This window comes from Lepus europaeus, chromosome 6, assembly GCF_033115175.1.
Source record: "Lepus europaeus isolate LE1 chromosome 6, mLepTim1.pri, whole genome shotgun sequence".
Classification (NCBI taxonomy): Eukaryota; Metazoa; Chordata; class Mammalia; order Lagomorpha; family Leporidae; genus Lepus; species Lepus europaeus.
Window position 1 is genome coordinate 113,157,901 of NC_084832.1, and position 23,205 is coordinate 113,181,105.

Consider the following 23,205-nt stretch of genomic DNA (forward strand, 5'->3'; position numbering starts at 1 on the left):
GCAGCCGGGACTAGAACTGGTGCCCACATGGGATGTTGACACTGCAGGCGGCGGCTTTACCTGCTACGCCACAGCACTGGCCCCAAAATGAGCATAGTTTAAATATTTTATTTGAAAAACATTGAAGGCAAATATCGAGTTAGCCTTCATAATGTATTCTTTTGAGATACTGTATTAAAAAATTCAGTTGATGTTAAAGTCTTATCTTTGTGAGTCTACTTAGAAAAGTAGCAGCGTACTATATAATATACAGAGCACTGAAAATATATAGTTCATTTGCACATTATGTAAAAATTCTTCATTGTAAATCTTAGTTAATCAGTCTAGCAAATGAGTTTAAACAGACTAACACCATAAAGCAATAGCTGGTGTAATTATCTGTCAAATCCAAAGTTTCCTTTGATCTATTATCCAAATTTCAGCCATTTGTGAAATACCTATGATGAGATTTTAAAGGACGTGAAACAAGTATTTTGTATACCTTTCCTAACTGTATAATTACACACAGTCATCCTGCATTTCACGTGTGTCATTTACGATGTATTTGGTAAACTACCATTAGAAGGAAAAAAGATAGTTTTTAAATACTAAGAGGAGCTGGCCAGCGCCGCAGCTCAATAGGCTAATCCTCCACCTGTGGCACCTGCACACTGGGTTCTAGTCCCAGTCGGGGCGCTGGATTCTGTCCCTGTTGCTCCTTTTCTAGTCCAGCTCTCTGCTATGGCCCGGGAAGGCAGTGGAGGATGGCCCAAGTCCTTGGGCCCTGCACACGCATGGGAGACCAGGAGAAGCACCTGGCTCCAGGCTTCGGATCAGCTCGGTGTGCCGGCCACAGCGCACCGGCTGCAGCGGCCATTGGAGGGTGAACCAATGGTAAAGGAAGACCTTTCTCTCTGTCTCTCTCTCTCTCTCTCTCACTGTCCACTCTGCCTGTCAAAAAAAAAAAATATATATATATATATACACACACACACCAGGAGGGGCTGACACTGTGGAATAGTGTGTAAAGTCGCCTCCTGCCGAGCCAGCATCCCATATGGGTGCCTGGCTTCAAGTCCCGGCTACTCAACTTCTGATCTAACTCTCTGCTCTGGCCTGGGAAAGCAGAAGATGACCCAAGTTCTTGGGCCCCTGCACCCACAGGCGAGGCCCAGAGGAAGTCCCTGACTCCTGGCTTCAGATCGACCCAGCTCTGGCTGTTGCGACCACTTGGGGAATGAACCAGAGGATGGAAGACCTCTTTCTCTCTCTCTGCCTCTGCCTCTGTAATTTCGCCTTTTGAATAAATAAATAAGTCTTTTTAAAAAATAAACAAATACCAGGATCCAGGATGAAAGAAAAATCTCTTTATAAATGAAATAAGGAAAAAAATGAAATGATGCAAATGTCAACATGTCATATCAGTCTCAAAAAAAATTACTCATCGCTGTACATTGGAAATTTATATTCATTAAATAAAAGTTTAAAAAAATAAAAAATTACCCATCGCATCCATTGCCTGGTATGCCAATAATCAAAGGTCCCAGGCAGCAGTAAGTACATCTTCTGCATTCTTCCCTTTGAGAGATCCAAGACTGTTGGTGCAGTTCCCCAAAAGTCCTTTGGTTCCAAATTAGCATGTGTACTGGTTTGTATTTTGGATGCGAAATTCTTAGCAGTACCTGCATACTGCTCACCCCAAAAATGCCATTTTGGTTACAGACTCTCTCGAAATTATTCCCCATTAATTATACAGCCTTTATGGCAATCTCCATACATCTATGACCCCATAATTCCATCAATTTCAGGTTCATTTACAATAAAATATCCAGACAGACCAGGTACATCGTGCTTACATTGCCAAGCTTAGGTTGAAAGAAGATCAAATTGTCAAATTATATTGATGAAAATTGCCTTTTTTTTTTTTACTCAGTACCAAATTTACTTGTGCTTAAAAGGCATTGTCGGGGACCATTGTTGTGATGCAGCCGGTTAACACCCTGACCTGAAGCGCCGGCATCCCATATGGGCGCCGGTTCAAGACCTGGCTGCTCCACTTCCAATCCAGCTCTCTGCTATGATCTGGGAAAACAGTAGAAGATAGCCCAAGTCCTTGGGCCCCTGCACCTGCGTGGGAGACCCTAAAGAAGCTTCTGGCTCCTGGCTTCAGATTGGTGCAGCTCCAGCTGTTGCAGCCAGTTGGGGAGTGTACCATCAGATGGAAGACCTCTCTCTCTGCCTCTCCTCTCACTGTGTAACTCTGACTTTCAAATAAATAAATAATGCCTTTCTTTTTTTTTAAAGATTTATCAAAATGCAGGCCAAATGTTTTCCTCCTGGAGCAGTACAAAATTGTCAATTTACTAAATTCTTTTCTCTCTCAAATTAGGATGAATTCTGTTTTAAGATTAACATGGAGTGCTCACTTTGGCAGCACATATACTAAAATTAACATGGAATGCTTTGAACAATACATACAGAGAAGTTTCAGTTTGGAAAGCCTTCAGGATTTATTTCCCATTAATTATATGGCTTACATTATATTCTCTAGCTCTGCCCTTCATAGATCTATTAATTGTAGATTTATTTACAGTAAGCAACCTATAGACCCCCAAATATGAGAGTACTTCAAAAAGTTTGTAGGAAATGAAAAGATAATTCACATTTTCAGTTAGCATTTTGATGACCCCTGTACATTGCGGTAAGTGTATTCTCTCAGTGAAGTCTCTGCATGCCATCCTCCATCTTCATAAGTACCATCAGCATGGCTGGCATCAAGTCCATCATTATCATATGTACAAGTAGATTCGGCTGACCAATCACCATCTTGCCGGGGGATCATTGACAAACAGAAATCATGAGATTAAGGCCTGCTGCTAACCTTTTCCTTCAGAAGAAAATAGTGTAAAAAGTAGATCTTTGAATGATTTTATAAGTGTTGAAGTTTTAGGTGTGGATGCACGAAGAATAATAAGTGCTAAAGAGCACTGAAGAAGATATTAGGACATTTATCGCTCTTGTAGGTTCACCTGTATCTTCAGCAGTTGATCTGCTTAGTTTAGAAAATGTGTGAGGAGCAGGAGTCTCAGAGGATATTCCAGAAAGTTCATGAGAAATGGAACTGAGACATGGGCTTTAGCACAGTGGTTAGGTTGCTTTTTGGCATGCTTACATCCCACACGGGAGGGCCTGTTTTCTACTTCTGGCTACTCTGCTTTCTTTTTTATTTTAAACTTTTATTTAGCAAATATAAATTTCCAAAGTACAGTTTATGGATTACAATGGCTTCCCCCCAATAACTTCCATCCCACCCGCACCCCTCCCATCTCCCGCTCCCTCTCCCATTCCATTCACATCAAGATTCATTTTCAATTCTCTTTATATACAGAAGATCAATTTAGTATATATTAAGTAAAGATTTCATCAGTTTGCACCCACACAGAAACATAAAGTGTAAAATACTGTTTCAGTACTAGTTATAGTATTAATTCACATTGAACAACACATTAAGGACAGAGATCCTACATGAAGAGTAAGTACACAGTGACTCCTGTTATTGACTTAACAATTTGACACTCTTGTTTATGGTGTCAGTAATCTCCCTAGGCTCTAGTCATGAGTTGCCAAGGCTATGGAAGCCTTTTGAGTTTGCCAACTCCGATCTTATTTCGACAAAGCCATAGTCAAAGTGGAAGTTCTCTCCTCCCTTCAGAGAAAGGTACCTCCTTCTTTGATGGCCCATTCTTTCTACTGGGATCTCACAGAGATATTTCATTTAGGTGGTGTTTTGTTTTGTTTTGTTTTGTTTCCAGAGTGTTTTGGCTTTCCATGCCTAAAATACTCTCATGGGCTCTTCAGCCAGATCCGAATGCCTTAAGGGCTGATTCTGAGGCCAGAGTGCTCTTTAGGACATCTGCCATTCTATGAGTCTGCTGTGTATCCCACTTCTCATGTTGGATCGTTCTCTCCCTTTTTTATTCTATCAGTTAGTATTAGCAGACACTAGTCTTGTTTGTGTGATCCCTTTGCAGTTTCCTACTGTGCACCCTAGGAAGTAGCAGACAATAGCTCAAGTACTGGGGTTCCTGTTACTCACTGAAGCGTCCTCAATTGAGATCTGAGTTCCTGGCTTCAGCCTGACCCAGCCCTGGCTGTTATGGGTGAACTAAGATGGAGAATCTCTCTTCTGTCTCTCTCTCTTTCAAATAAAATGACAACAAAATAAATAAAAATTGGGGGAAAAGTTTAAAATTGGATGAAAAGATGTTTATTTCCTTGCAACAAATTTAGAAAACCACACAAATTCTCATGTTTTCCATGAGCTTTTTGCAGATCTGTTGTACATATGGTTTTAAAAATTTTTTGTACCAAAATCAACTGATTGTTCCATTTTTCTTTGAGCATTTGGAAGAAAACTTGTAGAAGGATAATGAGAGGGTTGATTCTTAGAGTTGAATAAATAAGAAATTTGTGTTTCCTCTTTTGTTAGCCTAGTATGTGTGATGAGTGACTGTATCCCTGCAACAGAAATTGAGCTTAGATGACCTGTTTTGCACTAGTGAAGAGTTTTTGTCATTGAACCTGTACCAATACTCAGAGTGACAAGTCCGTTATGGGAATGATGATTGGATTCTAGCAGTATCTGCCCCAACAGTGGATGAATAATGTCCTCATTTGTCTTTGAATCCTATCATTACAGTGCTGTTAGTCCTGATTCTTGGAATAACCCCGTGATGATGACCCTCACCAAAAGCAGATCCTTCTCTTCATCCTATGCTGTTTCTGCCACTAACCATGTAAAGGTTAAGAAGCAGAATCGACCAGGTAAGTGACTTCCTGGAGGAAGTGTTCATGTCCTGTGCACCATGCAGTGACCAAGCCTTCAGTGTTGAAATGTCCTAAGGGTGCTCTATATTCACCTGCCTTAGGGTTCATTGTTCTAAAAATAAGAAGTTTCAGTAACCAATTAGTTATTTAAATTTCTACTTTATGTGATGATAAAGGTTCTTTCAAAGTTATTATACCAGGTTTCCTATCTTAAATTTATTCAATGAACAGAAAATTAAGGATTATTTTAAGGATAATTTTAGAAGCATCATCTTACAAATTTCAAGTTTAGTTTTAGTGTCTGTTTTAAGAGGCTGATATCTATTTGAGTTTGAGGAAAAGTTTTATTATAGATGATCTATGACAAGCAATCCTGATGTCAACATTAACAACAAAGTTTTAGGTAAAATGAACTGATTTGGTGGAAGATTACCTTGTTTGATGAGGGTCTGGGATACAGTTTTTGTCAAATTCTGTCACTTAATTGCTCTTCTTCTAAAATCCCAACTGACAGCCTGGGATGTTTTTTTGGTCACTTCTTGAAAGAATTAACTTCAAAGTTTTACTTCTCAGCATTGTAGGGAACTTTCATGAGGTTTTTAGCTATTTCCTGCTTAGTTTATTCATCCTCCTCTTGAGCTGTTTAAGAATTCACCAAACAGCTCTTGGGGAAAAGCTACCCCCTTTGCACTGAGATATGAGACATTCGAGTGCTGGCTGCCATGGCAGCCCCAGACTCCAACTGTTGTATCATCAGCCTCGTGACATTGCTAAAAGCTCTACTGGCTTGCCTCCCTGATAGCTGCACCCTTCGGCTGGATGTGAGGCCTCCTGTCCATGCCAATAGTCAGTAAATAATGCTCTGAAGGGAAGAACACTTGGCAGGATTTGGGCTCACCCTTCTGAGGTTCTCTTCTGCCTGGGAACTTGGTCCCTAAGAAGTGGGCGGTTTGCTTTGGTAGCATTTTCCTATTTTTGATCTCAGCTTTTCTATTTGTTCTCAGAGAATCATGGGGTTACTACAGGCTAACTGCAGCAGAGCCCCTACCTCTACAGGTAGAAGTCCTCATAATGGCAATGCTTGTATTTTACTCCCCCAGATGCCAGCAGCAGCTGAGGTTGGGCCAAGCCAAAGCTAGGAACTGGGAGCTCCATCGAGGTCTCCCATGTGAGTGGGGGGCACTACTACTTAAGCCACCATTGCTGCTCCCAGGATGCAGGAATCTGGAGTGGAGAGTGGATCCAGGACTTGCACCAAAGCGCTTGGATACAGGATATGGGCATCCCGAGCGGGAGTTTAACAACTGTGTCAAACACCCATCCTGAAATAGAAACTTAATTTTCAGGGATCCAACTTAAGGAAGGATTTCTGTTGTTTCTTTCATCCCGAAAGGAAAACATAAAACTTTCTTTAATTTTGCACATTATACTGGATATTCCTTGAAACTGTCAACTCCTTTGCGTAAATCTCTACTCTTCAGTTCAGGAAGGTATTTCCTCCAAAAAATACAGTTTATTAAAATTATATCACTGAAATAAACTCTTGGTAATCTGGTCTTCCAACAACACATCTGAACTTCTCTGCTCTTTAGAGACGTTCATTACACTTTAAAACACAGAAGTCATTAGTGACCCAGAAATAGAGCAGAATTTTCACTAGTGCCAGGCAATGCAGAAGAATGGAAGCGAACGCTTCAACTGAGATTGCCCTGCGGGCAAATACAGATTATCCCAGTAATATAGAGACTCATCAGGAACTTCAGCAAGGCGGAAGAGCTGAATTTGATAATTCCACATTAAACCCAAGGCTCTTAAAGGCCACTTTGATGGTCCTGGGTCTGTAGAATTCCTTGGCTCTCTACAAAATTACATGCCATGAATTTTTGAAGGAAAGCATCACCAGTTAAGGGTCATGGGATTTTAACAGATTAAATACAGAGCTTATAAGCATGAGCTGTAAACACACGGGAAAACACTGTTCCAGTCAACAGGAACAACAAAATGTTTTTAGATCTCTAGAAAGGTTGAGATATTTCAATGCAAATACTTAACTGTGTTATTTAATTTTAATATTTACATGTTTATAGGAAAAATGTGATTATAAAACCAATAGCAATGAGAAAAGGCATAATAACAGAGAAGCTGAATCTAACTTTTGGTCTTATAATCAAGGATATGTGATAGGTTAAATGGCATCATAGACCACTAAAGAGAAAGAGAGTAAACTCAACAGAGGAGAATATGAAGAAATTATCCAGGAGGCAACAAGATGAGAAATTGAAAAATAAAAATGGTTTTCAGAGAGCTAGCCTTGTGGCACAGTGGTTAATCTGCCACTGTGACACTGACATCCCATACTGGAATTTTGGGTCTGAGTCCTAGCTGATCCCTCCATACATCTCCCTGCAAATGTGCCTGGGAAGGCAACAGAAGACGGTCCAAGTATTTAGGCCTCTGGAGACCTGGATGGAGTTCCAGGTTCCTGGCTTCAGACTGGCCTAGACCTCGCTGTTGCAGCCATTTGAGAAGTAAACCAGGGGATTTAATATCTCTCTGTCTCACTCTCACTCTTGGCTCTCTGTCACTTTCAAATCTTAAAATAATTTTTTTAGAGATATAAGACAAGGAATCAGAAGTCTAATATATATCATCATACATTTAGTAGAAGATGAGAGCATAAAATATTTGCAGAGAAGCAGAATAAATGCAAAGAAACTCACATTTGGGGCTGGTGAGGTGGCATAGCCATTGAGGCCACACGTCAGTGGAGTCAGCATCCCATATGGGCACTGGTTCAAGTCCTGGCTGCTCCACTTCCAATCCAGCTCTCTACTGTGGCCTGGGAAAGCAGTGGAGGATGGCCCAGGTGCTTGGGCCCCTGTACCTGTGTGGGAGACCCAGAAGAAGCCTGGCTCCTGGCTTCAAATCAGACTAGCTCTAGCCATCCAGCCAACGGGGGAGTGAACCAGTGGATGGAGGACCTCTCTATCTCTACCTCTCCTTCTCTCTCTTTGTAACACATAAAATAAATAAATCTTTAAAAAAAAGAAGAAACTCACCCATCACAAAATGGTGAAACTACCCAGCAACCAAAACAAAAAAAAATATTCTGTGGGTCAGCCAGAGAAAAGACAAGTTACCTTTTCATCAAAGGCAATCAGTCTGAGAGCAAAATTGTCAGAACATGGATTGTCTTCAACATTCTGAGAGAATATAATAAATCAACCTAAAATTGTATACTTGGGAAATCCAACAGAAATAGGAGTGACATTTTGAGTGACGTCAACACTTTTCTACATACCTCATCTTCGCCAAAGGAATATGTAATGGAAATATTAAAGAAGAAAGATCATATCAGAAAGTCAAGAATCTAATAATAGTGGTAAACAAGTTGGAGTACCATGGGACAATCCAAATAAACGTGATTGCATAAGTAATACTATTTCCAGATTATGGGTAGTTTTTCAAGACATTTTTTTTCAAGACAGAATTAAAATACCTGACAATGAAATGTTCCTCAAGAAATGAAATTTGAATTTAAATTACCCTTGTGCAGGTCACAAAGTGGGTTCCGATGAGGAAACTGAGGCATGAGTCCCCAATCTTCTTTTCCTAGTGATCTCACTGTAGGAAAAAGAGTTGATAATGGAAAATTGGCACAGTTTGTATTGGGATTTTTTTGTTTTGTTTTATCCTTGCCTGAGTGCAAGAAAATAGGAGGATTGGTTCTCTTTCCCTCGATTGTTCTATTTTGTTAAGTAATCAAATAATAAAATAAAGTCAAGAAGCTGAAGCTGGGGCCAGCGCCATGGTGTAGGAGGTTAATCCTCTGCCTGCCGCTCCGGCATCCCATATGGGCTCCAGTTCTAGTCCCGGCTGCTCCTCTTCCAATCCAGCTCTCTGCTATGGCCTGGGAAAGCAGTAAGATGGCCCAGGTCCTTGTGCCCCTGCACCCACATGAGAGACCAGGAAGAAGCACCTTGCTTCTGGCTTTGGATTGGCACAGCTCCTGCCATTGTGGCCATCTGGGGAGTGAACCAGCGGATGGAAGACCTCTCTCTCTCTCTTTCTCTCCATCTCACTGTCTGTAACTCTCTTTCAGATAATTAATAAAAAATCTTTTAAAAAAACTGAAGCTGAAAATAATGGTTAGGGCAGACAGTGGAAACACCAGCACAAAGATGGATCATTCTCATATTCCTGTGTCCCATTACCCCATTCATATGACCGAAGATAGGGCAGAGTGTAAAAGAAAACAACGCCCAGGTGAGCTTCCACAGGGGCAGATGGTAGGAATTATTGCCACAGAGAGAGGTTCTTGCCATCAAGTGCATAAGATCTCTGCGTCGTGACTTCTTGGGAGGGAGTTTTGCCTTGGGACCTGTTTGGACTGCTGTTACAGAAGAGCTAAATGCTTATAAAATAACTTACATCCAATGCATGCTGACTTCAATTATACAAATCCCTGGGAGTCTGCCAATAGGGAGAAAAATATCCATCAAGAACCAGAGAGTTGAATTAGATTACAGTTCTCCCTGGTCAAATGCGTCCTTCTGATTTGAAAGCCTGTGCCCCTTCTCTAATGCTGTGCTTGGGTAGGTGGGGCTACGTAGGTGCGCCATGTTTGAATGCAGTTGACTGTAGGACCAACTATGTGGAAAGAGTCTGGGGAAAGCCCCCTTTTGATGGCAAAGAGCATAAGTAGGCAGAATCCGATGAAGAGTAAACGGAGAAATGTAAAGCAACAGGCGATGAAGTGAGGGGAAGCAGCTATACAGAATAGGCAAATGGAAAGATTAATGACCTGTTTCCAGAGGGACTAATGAGATCTGTTCTTTGCACAAGTCAAGTAAATGAAGTGTCCTCTGGCTCAGTAAATCAGTGTTAATTTCAGATAGCTGAATACAACCTAGGTTCATACAATTATTCATATAAAATGAATGGGTGATACCACATAACAGTCCTTTGATTAAAGCAGAACAAGAGATTTAAATATAATTTGTATTTTTAATCTCACTATTTTTAATCTCACTTGTGAGTTACTGAAAATGGGGTGCTAAGATTATACCACTCTGATTTTTAAAAATTCTGCTATTGGAAAGTTACTGGATTTGCAGTAGTTCTTATCCAAGTTCTTGTAAATTTGGACTGCTTGATATAATGGTACTGATGTCTCTACACCTCTAACCTAGACTGAGTTTTTCCTATAGAAAATTAAAAATGGCAGAAAACTTAATTTTGGTATTGTGATTTTGTTTTGATTTGATTTTGTGTTCTCTTTATTTTTGACACATTTTATGTTTTGGAAAAATATTAAGGCTGACGATTTTCCTGTAGGCATGGAAAAGAGGCACATATTTATCAGACAAGCTGGTTCCTTTCTTGTTCAATTAAAATGGAACTGAGAGAGTTTTATAGCACAAAACAGATGGATTCACTTAAATAATTCCCCTCCAGTATTGTTTATCTTCTTCCTTTGATTGCCCCAAGTTCCTTGTGTCTTGACACACATTTTCTCAGGCTCTCGGGAACAAGGAATTACAGCCTGACTTACTCAAAGGAGTTGCTATTTTAGATTTTTTTTAAGTTGTATTTTTAATTTTTTTGTTTTTAAGTGTTTCAGTGTTAAGTATTTCACATTGGAACAGTTTGAATCATTCAGAGATTTATATTTCATGAGCTCTTTTTCCTGGAATTTCCTAAAGTTTCACAAATATGAAATGAAGATAAATATCTCTGGGAAAATGTGTATTTATCTGGCCCTTTCACACATGTGTGTGTATGTGTGTGTGTCTGTGTCTGTGTGTGTAAATGAGCTACATAAATTGGAGGAGACTCTAAAATTCATAATACTCATTCCTTTAACTTTCAACCTGATTATGCTTAAAGCACCTTAGAAAATCTCTTTTCGATGTTTTGCAAAGATGATTCTTCCTTCGATTCCTTTGGAGAGTCCTCTTCCTGTGTCTGAAATAATTTATTTGTAGTCAATCATATCCATTATAGGGAGAAAGGATATTTGGCTTTACGGGTTGAACATTTCTATGACAAAATATCTAGGTTGAAGCTTTTCGGATGTTAGGGATACTCAACTTGTAAAATCTGTGCAAATATTTCACAATCCAACAAACACCAAAATCGGAAGCACTTCTGGTCCCAAGCCTTTTGTATAAGGGCTGCTTAGCCTGTATCTGCATTTATCTCTCCATCTCACAGAAGACTAATACGTGTAAATATGTGTTCACTTCCTGTGGCATTCCTAGTCCTTTCTGTTTTTTAAACTTTATGTAAACTTACATCTTTATCTTCTCACCTACAGGATAAACACATCCCTGCTTCTCATAGTTGTAGCCAAGATTCAGGCTTGTTTGAAGAATTCAAAATATGTAGATTAATAGTACCAAAGCCACAAAGCCCTTCTGCTGTGTTTCAGTTTTATGTAAAATTTCATCCTAGGAATCTTAAAGTCTGCTTGTTTGTTTAAATTGAGCTGATCTGTGAATTCCAAGAACGCTAATGGCCGTGTGGACTTTGAAATTTGTATTAAAGAGTGAATGGAGAATTTCCAAGGCTATCTGCTGGCAGCTACTAAAAATTATGACCAAAAAAACACTGTTCTTATAAATTGCTTTTACAAAATACAGTGTGTGGAGATAGAAACAGACCATGTTCCCGCAGGTTTTGAAATGCAGTTCTGTTTAAAAAAAAAAAAAATAGAAAATATTTGAAACACACAATTGGCCATTAAAAGAATCAAGGAATGGACTATAGCAGCGACTATTGGGAGGCTCTTTTTTTTTTTTTTTTTTTTTTTTTAACAGGCAGAGTGGACAGTGAGAGAGAGAGACAGAGAGAAAGGTCTTCCTTTTGCCGTTGGTTCACCCTCCAATGGCCGCCGCGGTAGGCGCGCTGCGGCAGGCGCACCGCGCTGATCCGATGGCAGGAGCCAGGTGCTTATCCTGGTCTCCCATGGGGTGCAGGGCCCAAGGACTTGGGCCATCCTCCACTGCACTCCCTGGCCACAGCAGAGAGCTGGCCTGGAAGAGGGGCAACCGGGACAGGATCGGTGCCCCGACCGGGGAGGCTCTTTTTTTAAGATGCTGCTGTTGAAACCTTGCTAGGGGCCCACGCAGCCCCATCCGGGCCATTTTCCCTTCTGGTTCTCCTCTATGCAAAGCGTCCACTGACGTCTCTCTGACCTCTGACATGCCCCAGCTAGATCCATCTTAACAGAATATTCTTCCCCAGACCTCGTTTCAATGACTTCCATATTTTACGAAGCCTCGATTTCGGTGTTACCTCCCGGAGAAGCCTACGCAGACCAGATTATCTGAAGAGCTTCTCTGCACTGTCCATCAACCTCTGCTTTATTATTCTTCCTGTGACTTGAAATCACGTCACTTATCTTTCTTCTTTTTCACTGATGATGATTTTTTAGTTTCTCCATCAAAACAGTGGGAGCTCCCCGAGAGCTGGGACTTTTCTTGTACTTATCAGTGCATTCCTGAAAAGTCACATGATGCACATCTATTACTCAGATATTTACTAAAGACAAATGCACTTGAGTAAACTTGATGCCACCTCACACCAGGATTCACCTGCTTAATGGTTACACCGCTTTTCTGAAGTTACCTGAAGTCTCTGTCTCTCTCATAAGTCTACATTATCCAGCCCTTTTTAACCTGTTTTATATCAGAGCACGCATACATGACCTCAAATAGCTTGTGGGAAAATCGAATCAAGTTTTATTTAGTGCAAAAAATTCTGGATCTATGAATCATTTTTAGATGATATGCATTTTCCATGAACTTTTTGAGGACCCCGGTATGTGTAAGATTTGTGAATAGGTTGATGTTATATGGCAGTGAGGAAATGGGAAGGGATTTAGAGCTTTGTGAACTTTTTTTTGAATTTTTAAAATTTATATAGGGAGCAAATTTCAAATATTTCATATATACAGAGTTAGGAACATAGTGATACTTCTCACCCTACCCTGCCCATGCTCCTGCCCTCTCTCCTCCTTAATTTTTTATTGTTCCTTTTAATTTTACAATGATATACTTTCTGTGTGTTTTATACTCATAAGCTTACCCTCCACTAAGTAAAGAATTCAGCAAATACTAAGAAGAAAAAAACACTGTTCCTCAACTGCGGAGACAAGGACTGTAAACAATAATCAGCTCTCAACATGTCAATTTTGGTCATATATTTTATATTTTTTGTACTTTATTAGGTACCACAGATCAGGGAAAACATATGATATTTGTCTTTTTGAGATTGTATTATTTCAGCACGTAGAATGGTTTTCAGTTGCATCCATTTCAATGCAAAAGACAGAATTGCACCTCTTTTTACAGCTGAATGGTACTCTGTGGCGTATATATACCACAATTTGTTTATCCAGTCAGCAGTTGATGGGCATCTGGGTTGATTCTATATCTTACGTATTGTGAATTGAGCTGCAGTAAACTAAGGGGTACAGATCACTCTTGCGTATTCCGAGTTCATTTTGTTTGGGTAAATTCCCAGGAGTGGAATGGCTGGGTCATATGGTAGGTCCGTAATCAGATTTCTGAGGAATCGCCATACTGTCTTCCACAGTGGCTCTGTTAGTTAACATTCCCACCAGCAGTGGAGTAGGATCCCTTTTCTCACACATCTCTGCCAGCAATTATTCTTTGTTGTTTTCTATATATATTTCTATTTCTAACTGGGGTGACGTGAAACCTCATTGTGGTTTCCATTTGCTTTTCCCTGATGGCTAGTGATCCTGAGCATTTTGTCATGTGTCTGTTGGCCATTTCAATTTCTTTTTTAAAAAGGTTTATTAATATAAAGAAAACAGGTTCCATCTGTTTCATAGGTGCAATTCTAAGAGCATAACCATACTTGATTCCCTGCCTCTTTCCCTCCTTCAGTCACCCTCCTATTTCCTATTTTTTTAATTTAATTTTTGCAAAACATAATTTCAGTCAACTCTGTAATCACAGGCTCAATACACCACTAATGTAGTATTCAGTAAGTAGTAAGTAGAAAGGCCAGAGTTCCACAAGAGTATAAACAAGGACTGAAAACAGCAGTCGAATCACAAGATGTCCATTTCATTCCTATACATTTTTTTATTCTGTATTAACTACTACATATCAGAGAAAACACATAATATTTGTCTTTCGGGAACTGACTTATTTTACTATGCATAATGATTTTCAGTTGCATACAATTTTTGCAAAAGACAGATTTTCATTCTTTTTATGGCTGAGTATTCCATAGTTTATATAAATACTGCATTTTCTTCATTCGGTCATCAGTTGATGGAAATCTGGGTTGATTGCATATCTTAGCTATTATGAATTGAGCTGCAGTGTCCTAATTAAACCGGATTCAAGATAAATTTAAAGCAAATAGGCCGGCGCCATGGCTTAACAGGCTAATCCTCCACCTTGCGGCACCAGCACACCGGGTTCTAGTCCCGGTTGGGGCATTGGATTCTATCCCGGTTGCCCCTCTTCCAGGCCAGCTCTCTGCTATGCCCCGGGGAGGCAGTGGAGGATGGCCCAAGTGCTTGGGCCCTGCACTCGCATGGGAGACCAGGAGAAGCACCTGGCTCCTGGCTTTGGATTAGCACGATGTGCCAGCCGCAGCAGCCATTGGAGGGTGAACCAATGGCAAAAGGAAGACCTTTCTCTCTGTCTCTCTCTCTCACTATCCACTCTGCCTGTCAAAAAAAAAAAAAAAATTTCAAGCAAATACCACATTTTTAATTGTATCAAGTATATTAGTAAGATGTGAAAATATCTGACACTATGTAGACTTAGGTTGAGACTACATAATTAAAAATAAGTAAAAAAATTATGTGAATAATAAGCTGTGTTTATATTTCATTTAGTTTTCAAGATTGATTCATTCATCATACATGATGTGTCTATTACCTGGCACTGTGATGAGCCCTGGTAATCAGAGGGGTGATCAGAAGTGTACAAATAGCTATCAGGAAGCCTATCATGGGGGATATAATTACAGTGCCAACACATGTAACACCTAGGTAAATTGCCCTATACAAATGCTAGCTACATGAATTAAAAATATTAGAAAATAATCATGTAAGATATCTTTTCAGAAAGATATTACAGTCCTTCAAACCCAATTAAAAATAGGCTCATTTCATCGCAGAAAGAAATTGAAATCCAAGCACTTCTTTTTTCATAACAGGCATTTCCCGTTAACTTTTTTTTGCCATTTTCTCTAAGTTTATGCACAGGGATAATGCTGATTTTGATGCAAATAATTATACCTTGCATTTTTGCACTATATACCACAGATCAAGGAAAACATAGGAAATTTGTCTTTTGTGGAATGGTTTATTTCACTAGGATAATAGCATCCAATTACATCCATTTTGTTGTGAAAGAAAGGATTTCATTCCTTTTTATGGCTGAGTAATATTCCATAGTGTTTATATTTGACCATTTGAATTTCATCTTTTTGTTAAAGATGTGTTTGTTTATTTGAAAGGCAGAGTTACAGAGAAACAGAGGCAGAGACAGAGACAGAGAGATATCTTCCAGCCACAGGTTCACTACCCAAATAGCCCTGATGGCTGGAGCTGGGCCAGACTGAGGCCAGGAGCCAGAAGCTTATTTTAGGTCTCCCACGTGGGTACAGGGTCCTGAGGACTTGGGCCATCTTCTACTGCTTTCCCAGGCCGTAGCAGAGAGCTGGATTGGAAGTGGAGCAGCCAGGATTCCAACTGGCACCCGCATGGGATGCCAGCACTGCAGGCGGTGGCTTTTCTCACTACACCACAGTGCCAGCCGCTGAATTTGATCTTTTGATAAATATCTATTCAAGTCCGTTGCCGTTTCTTAACTGGATTGTTATTTTTGTTGTTGAGCTTCTTGAGCTCTTTATGGATTCTGGATATTAATCCTTTATCAGTTGCATACTTTGCAAATATTTTGATCCCATTCTGTAGGTTGCCTCTTCATTTTGTTGAGTGTTTTCTTTGCAGTTCAGAAGCTTCTCAGCTTGATGTAGTCCCATTTGTCTATTTGTATTTTATTTCCTGTGTTTCTGAGAGCTTTTTCAAGAATTCTTTGCCTATACCAACATCTTACGGAGTTTCTATTATTATTCTTTCCTAGTAATTTGATGATATCAGGTCATAGACTTAGATCCTTGATCCATTTTGAGTTGTTTTTTATATAAAGTGTAAGATTGGGAACCTGTTTCATACTTCTGCATACAGAGATCTGAATTTCCCAGCACCATTTGTTGAAAAGACTGTTCTTTACCTGGGGATTGGTTTTAACTCAATTGTCAACGATTAGTTGGCTTTAGATGCATGAATTGATTTCTGGGTTTCTAATCTGTTCCATTAGTGTACATGTCTATTTTTGTGCCAGGGCCAGGGCTGTTTTGATTATAACTGCCCGGTAGAATTTCTTGAAATCTGGTACTTTGATGTCTCTGGCTTTCTTTCCGTTGCTTAAGATTGTTTTAGCTATTCAGGGTCTCTTGTGTTTCTATATGAATTTTAGCATTGTTTTTTTCTAGATCTGCAAAAAATATTCTTGGAATTTTGATTTGAATCTCATTGAATCACTAAATTGCTTTCAGTAGTATGGACATTTTGATGATAGTAATTCTTCCAATCCACTATCATGGAAGATTTTTCCATTTTTTCTTGTGTCTTCTGTTTCTTTCCTGAATGTCTGGCAATTTTCATTGTAGAGATCTTTCACCTCTTTGGTTAAATTTATTCCAGAGTATTTGAATCTTCTTTGTAGCTATTGTGAATGAACTTTTTAAAATATTAGACATAGTGTTAAAAATTGAGTTTATTCTTGAGCTTTCAAATGTTTCTTTTTTTAATATTTATTAAATTTACTTGTAAGTCAGAGTTGGAGAGAGAGTTGGAGAGATATGGAGATCTTCCATCCTCTTCTTCACTCCCCAAATGGCCACAATAGCTAGCACTGGCCCAGGCCAAAGCTGGGAGCCAGGAGCTTCATGTAGATTTCCCACTGCTTTCCCAGGAGCATTAGCAGGGAGCCAGATTGGAGATGGAGCTGCTGGGACTCCAACCTGCACCCACTTGGAATGCTGGAATCCTCGTTGGCCACAGCACTAGCCTCTATTTTTTATATTTATTATTTGAATAATACATTTATCTTTTTTTTTCCACTTTACAGACATTATTACTTAGAGCACACTCTAATTTGCTTGCACAAATGATATGTTGGTTGGGAAACTCCGAGTTAAAAATTTTATGATCTTAGTTTTCTTTTAGCTTTGGAGATTATGTAATGTGAGAGTTAGCCAATAGTTTTAGTAAAATAGCTAAATCTGGTTAACACAAATATAAATCAAAATATAGATCATAAGGTGAGTTTTTGAAAAGCCATGCAAATGCTGCCTAATCCATCACCAAGAAGCTGGAATGAAGGCAGAGGACCCAGGACTCTAACTAGATGCTCCAATACAGGAAGTGGGTGTCCCAGGAGGCTGCTTAACTTACTGTGCCACTATGCCTACTTTAATTTGTTAATTATAATCCATCAGGAATCAGTGACAGAATAGTGGGAAAAAGAGGAGTTGCTGTTTCCCCACACTTAAGCAAAGAAAGAGTGAGAGGCTTCATTTTTTAAAACAAAAGAAGTAACAGTGCCAACAAAAAAATGTAAAATGAAAATCACAAAACCCTTCAGCAAGCCTCATGTTCCTTTGAGTAGACCAGCAAAGCTTTGGGTGTGATAAATCAAACGTTTGAAGGAACTATGCACTGGGAGCAAGCTTTGCTCTAAGCCAAGCAGTCAGTTAACCACACAGATCGGCAAGAGATGGGAAGTTGATTCTTATGAATTTCCCACATGGTGAGAAATAGAGGCACTCGGGGTGATTACGTTAGCTTTGCCCTATAGTAGGTTGTTCAGCCGTCAAATCATGAAACTAGTAAACAGGGTGTTGTTCAGAAGTTTTTTTCTCCTTATTTCAATTTTCAGTGCTGGCTGCCCTCTCTGTGTTCAAGAGAGAATGACATCTAGGTACATGGTCCCTGTCCCCAAGTCTTGCAAAATTCTCACAAAATAAGCATAGATAATTTGACACAAATACGACTTTTGAAATTTGAACTATGGGCCTATGTTTGATCTAAAATGGGTCATATTATATATTTTTAATGACTCCTTCCAAAATTATTTTAATCAAAGTACTGTTTTACACAGAAAGGAACTCTTCCACTGAAAATGTCAGTGTAATACAAGGATACCTGAAGAATTTCATGGAAAATATAATTCAAAGACATGTTTATTTGGGTGCGAAAACTTGAAATCTATGCATAGTTTCATCATTATATGCCTTTCCATGAACTTTTTGAAAGTGACCTCATAAACTGAATTGCCTCTCCAAAGTTTGTTTTCTTTATTTCCATATTGTAAGCATCCATGCCTCCGAAACTTTGCCCCAGACACTGGGGTTATGTTTAAAACAATAGCAGATTCTGCTTCTACTCAAAATTTCACCACCTAACAGAAGGCAAACACAAGAGAAGACTTCAACTATTATTTTCATGTCAGAATGACAAGAAGAAGCAAAACTGGGAGGAGAAAATAATATCCTTCTGTCCTGAAGTTACTCTGGGACAACAGGGCGTTTAGCTGGATGTGCCAGTATCACCTCCACCGTGGTTTTCGTGATGGATCGGTTACTCACATGTCATAGCGTGGAGACACCCAACCATATATGCTACCTCCAGATGGTGGCTGTTGGGTTCATAGGAATCAAGATGAAGTTTTAAGCGTTGAAGCTTTTTATTTCAAAGACATTGACAAATGACTTCCTAACTCTTATTCTTTCTCAGGTACCCTCTCTAAAATTTCACCTCCTTCGTCCCCTTGCTCCTCACCTCTCCAAGGGACTCCTGCCAGCAGCCCGGTCAGCAAAATTTCTACAGTGCAGTTTCCAGAATCTGCTGACACAGCCGTGAGACAAGGCCCAGGTTCTCACAGGGCCTTAATTTGCACTCAGAGTGCCCCAGATCTCTCCCCGCAGATCCCGACTCCACCTGTGATATGTAGCAGGTAAGAATTGTGTAGGAGTTGAATCACAAGATGAACCATCGTTTTCCCCAAAGTGACACCCATCAACAGCCCACACAACTCCAGGCTGCCAAAATAGTTGACAAGAAAGTATAGGATGATGTGATTGGTGTTGGATGGGCTATCTCAGAAACTTAATTTTTCAGTGCTTCTCTGTTAAACTCCAAATAACCCAACCAGCTAATCTTTAGAAATGATACAAAGTAATTAGTTGTATGTTTTGTCTGCTTGTGGAGAATGGGAAAATATGTAATTAAAATATGAATGTTAAGTCATCTGATGTAATAGGAAATTTTGCAGGATTTTTTTACTTGCTCTCCAGGGAGTATTTTATGTTGATTTTTAATGATTTTTTAAGTTTGCAGTTCCCATTTTAAAAATGTGAATATTATGCATGTCACACAATGGCTAGACACAAATATTTCTCTGAATTGCTGGTCTTGATCCTGGGTGTCAAAATGGAGTTGCAAAGTGTTTTCTGTCACAGAGGATGGCTGGAGTAATAATTCTGCCAATATTATCCCTAAGAAAAAATACCTTTTCTTACTGATTAACATTTTTGTAGTCTTTTCTATAATAAACACCTCTGGAATAAATGATCTTAAAGCATTACATTGTTTTAAAACAGAAAACAGCAGAGTATTTTTAAGCATATTCATGAGAATATAATGAATAAAATGCCATTTCTTTTTCTAAGGTTATTATAGTAGCATGGTGGTCTTCTAGGGTCTAACTTTAGTTCATAGACCCTGATTTTACCAATATATTCAGTTAACTGATATTAAACCTTTCAGGTTTCAAGTTGATATACTTTGTTCATAAACTCTGCAAGCTAAATTAATGTCTCTTATTTTATAATCTTTATTTTCTCCTTGCAAATATTTTTACATTTAAAAACATTTTTGTTTGTTTAGCCAGGGTAAGAGAAAAAAAAATTGTTCTGACACATTATTTTCTTGTCCTCTCTTCATCCGTCAGCTTTTTCAATACAATAATTTCTGTGAAATATAAACATCATTTTCCCTACACCAAAAAAAGCATGTTCTGAAGTATGGTGTTGAGGAGACATGTCATGTTTCATAATACACATCACTTTATTAAATGCTCCAAGAAGTTCCTCTAAAGGAACACCTCTTGATTTTTGTCTCATCTCATGTTTCCTGAGTGTTTGACCACAGAGCCAGTTTCTCTAGGTTCACGGCCAATAGTTGCCCATGCATCTAGTGCTTGGAAGGACACACTTGAAAAGTACCGTGTTGTGATGCATACTCAGGGTCAAGATGTGACGTCTGGCAGAGAAATCTGCCTCCAAGGACATCTGCTTCCAGCTTTCTTAGGAAGAATCTTACCGTGGTATCCAGACGTGTGGTAGAGACGTGTCCAGAAAAGATCTACCACTCACATAGCTTTTCTCATCATGGGCTTCTTTGTTTGTTTCATATCCTTAGCAGGAAAAATGTAATGGGATTTTTATAAAAGGGGCTTCAGAGAAAAACAAGAAGATTTCACTGTCTAGTTGTTGGGTGATGTTTATATATGCAGTAGTGTGTGTTTTATTATTCGGGCTTTATAAGTCTATAATTTAAACCAGGTTCTATTGTTGCCTCCAAGGCAGCCACCCATGTAGGCACAGAGAGCTCCAGAAACACACGACTAATTGCTGTGGTTTCCCCTGCTGAACTGGAAGGGTTTGGCGTTGACTTCCTGGCTCCTGGCTGCTGCAGTTTCTGTACCACGGGCTCTTTTCTTGGCATGGGAGCTGCTATATTGGAACTACTAATTTAAATAGTCCTTTTAGGTGTTATTGTGCAATAAAAAATATGCAAACTACTAAACTCTACTTCTATGTTTTATCTCAGAATGTGTGCCCATCAATTGCATTTACTTGTGTCCTGCCATTTTCCTGTGATTGCCTAAGGCAAACTGATAGGATTTCATAATTAGCAATTGTAGCTTTCCTACTTACATTTGGAGCAAAAAAGCTTATTTCCTTTTTTTGAAAATATTCTCTACATGAAAAATGTTTTTCTGTACTGTACCTGTAATACACTCAAAAGAATTGTGATAAAACATTTAAGATACTGAACAATGAACTTTGACACATTTCATTTTTGAGCAGGTAATTTTAATTAAATCATAAACAAAACCCCTCTGAGACGCTTTGTACTATTAGGCAAAAAGAAAGAATCCAGCAGCAAAACAAAGAATTAAAATGTAATCATGAAGTCTTGAAAGAGGATAAAAGAGGGAGAAGCCAGTCTGGAACTTTACCAGATCATTGTGGGCTTAATTTTTAATTTCCAAAATAATCAACTGTTAGGGGGAAGAAGTATTTCACATCCTCCAAGCCACTGTGTCCAGGGGCACTGTTGCCCTCTCAAGCACCCTCATTTCTCTTGGTTGCCTGTGGCACCAAATGCCCTGTTTTTCTCAACCAGCACCCTATGCAGTCCATTGTACATTCACTCATCATCAAAGTGTCGCTCTGCATGGTTCATTTCCTTAGGGCTTTGAGAGGTGATGGGTTAGTCTGAAAAAAAATTCATTTGGAAACTATGGCCAAAAAAATAAAGTTGATATACCATCATCCTATTTTAACCCACATTTGATTTTCTGAGAGACTGATTTGGACATAAAATGAACTCTAAGAAACAAATCTAATGGTGAAGTTTTTAGAGATACACAAATGTATTACATTGGGGGAAATACTTTTGACCAAATATATGCCAGCACCTCTAAACTTGCTACTAAATAGAGGTAGCAACCTATCCCAGAATTCTGTAAATAATGCAATACATTTTACTAGCACCTTCCCCTCAAATACCATGCAGGACATGGAAGAGGAGAATGAAAGTCAGATACATTTTCTAGTGCATTTTATTGATCATACTCTCACAAGAAAGAAAGCAGGACACCCTACATCAATATCCACATGTAAAACAAAATGAATTTTTCCACTAGATAAATGTAAAGAGCAGAAAGACTTGATTATCGTTGTCTTTGTGAGCATATGCATGGATGGTGTGTGCCTATGAAAATTTGCAAGGAGGAGGTTATACTTAGAGCTGTTCTGATTTTCCCCAGCTGTGGCAGACCATATTCTCAGGGTAATCCTGCTGACGGGCCCCTGGTGGGAAGCGGCACAGCCCCACGGACACCGAGCAGAACAGGTAGGTTCACTGCTGTGGATTCTGTTTTCTCAAACAGGAAGTCACTTCTTTCTTCCTGATCGAAAAGGCATCCTATAGTTGGGTCCTCCAAAAATCCATAGAAAATGCACATGGTGAAAAAATTCTGGTTGACTTTCAAACTATTTTGCACCAAAATCAACTGATTCTGCTACCTGCTTGCCTGCAATCCTACTCTAACTTAGTTTCTTCACCTGTAGAAAGGGACCTTGGGGCTTACTTTTGTGAGTTTTTAAAAAGATTTATTTCTTTATTTGAAAGGCAAAATTACAGAGAGAAATGGAGGGACAGAAAGAAAGAGAGAGATCTTCCATCCACTGGTTCACTCCCCAAATGGCTGCAATGGCCAGGGCCGAGCCAGCCTGAAACCAGTAGCCAGGGGCCTTAGATGGGTTTCCAACATGGATGCAGGGGCCCAAGGACTTGGACCATCTTCTGCTGCTTTCCTAGGTGCACTAGCAGGGAGCTGGACGAGAAGTGGAGCAGCCAGAACTCAAACGAGCACTCATATGGGACGCAGGTATCCCAGGCAGTGAATTAACTCTACTTCACCACAAAGCCAGCCCCCTGGATTATCCTTTTGGCATAGTGGTTAAGGTGCTTCTTGGGACACCCAAGTCTCATATTGGTGTGTATAGGTTTGAGTTCCAACTCCACTCCAAATTCCATGTTCCTGTTAATGTACAACCTGGGAGGCAGGAGGTGATGGCTCAAATACCTGGGCCATTTCCTGACTCATGGGAGACGTACTTCCTAGCTCCTGACTGCAGCCTGAAGCTTCACTGGCTGTTGCAGGCATTTTGGTATAAAACAAAGGATGGAAGATCTCTTTCTGTGAGTCTCCTACTCCCTTTTCTCCTCCTCCCTTCCTTCCATTTTTTGTTTTCTCTTGCTCTTCCTATGTTTTTCTTTGCCTTTCAAATAAAGTAGTTTTAAAAATTTGAAGTAATAGTACTTCAAATTGTGAGAATTAAATCACTTTAAGCATGCAGAGCACTCCTTATTACAGTATCTGGATTACTATAAGCAGTTATTTTTTGCTGCTATTACTGTAATAATTATTATTTTGTTATTGATGCAGCCATAGGGACTTTCTTTTGTTAGTGTAGAACGTA

At 39.4% G+C, this 23,205-nt stretch overlaps 1 protein-coding gene across 3 annotated transcripts in view; it reads left to right on the forward strand.

The window, feature by feature from the left end:
- PDE3A (phosphodiesterase 3A) overlaps positions 1-23,205 on the forward strand; it is a 316,217-nt gene that overhangs the window by 253,196 nt on the left and 39,816 nt on the right. For all 3 annotated transcript variants that reach the window (XM_062194905.1, XM_062194906.1, XM_062194907.1), the window contains exons 5-7: positions 4,679-4,803; positions 18,665-18,884; positions 21,987-22,072. In XM_062194905.1, the coding sequence (XP_062050889.1) occupies positions 4,679-4,803; positions 18,665-18,884; positions 21,987-22,072 (431 nt within the window). The remainder of the gene's footprint in view (positions 1-4,678; positions 4,804-18,664; positions 18,885-21,986; positions 22,073-23,205) is intronic.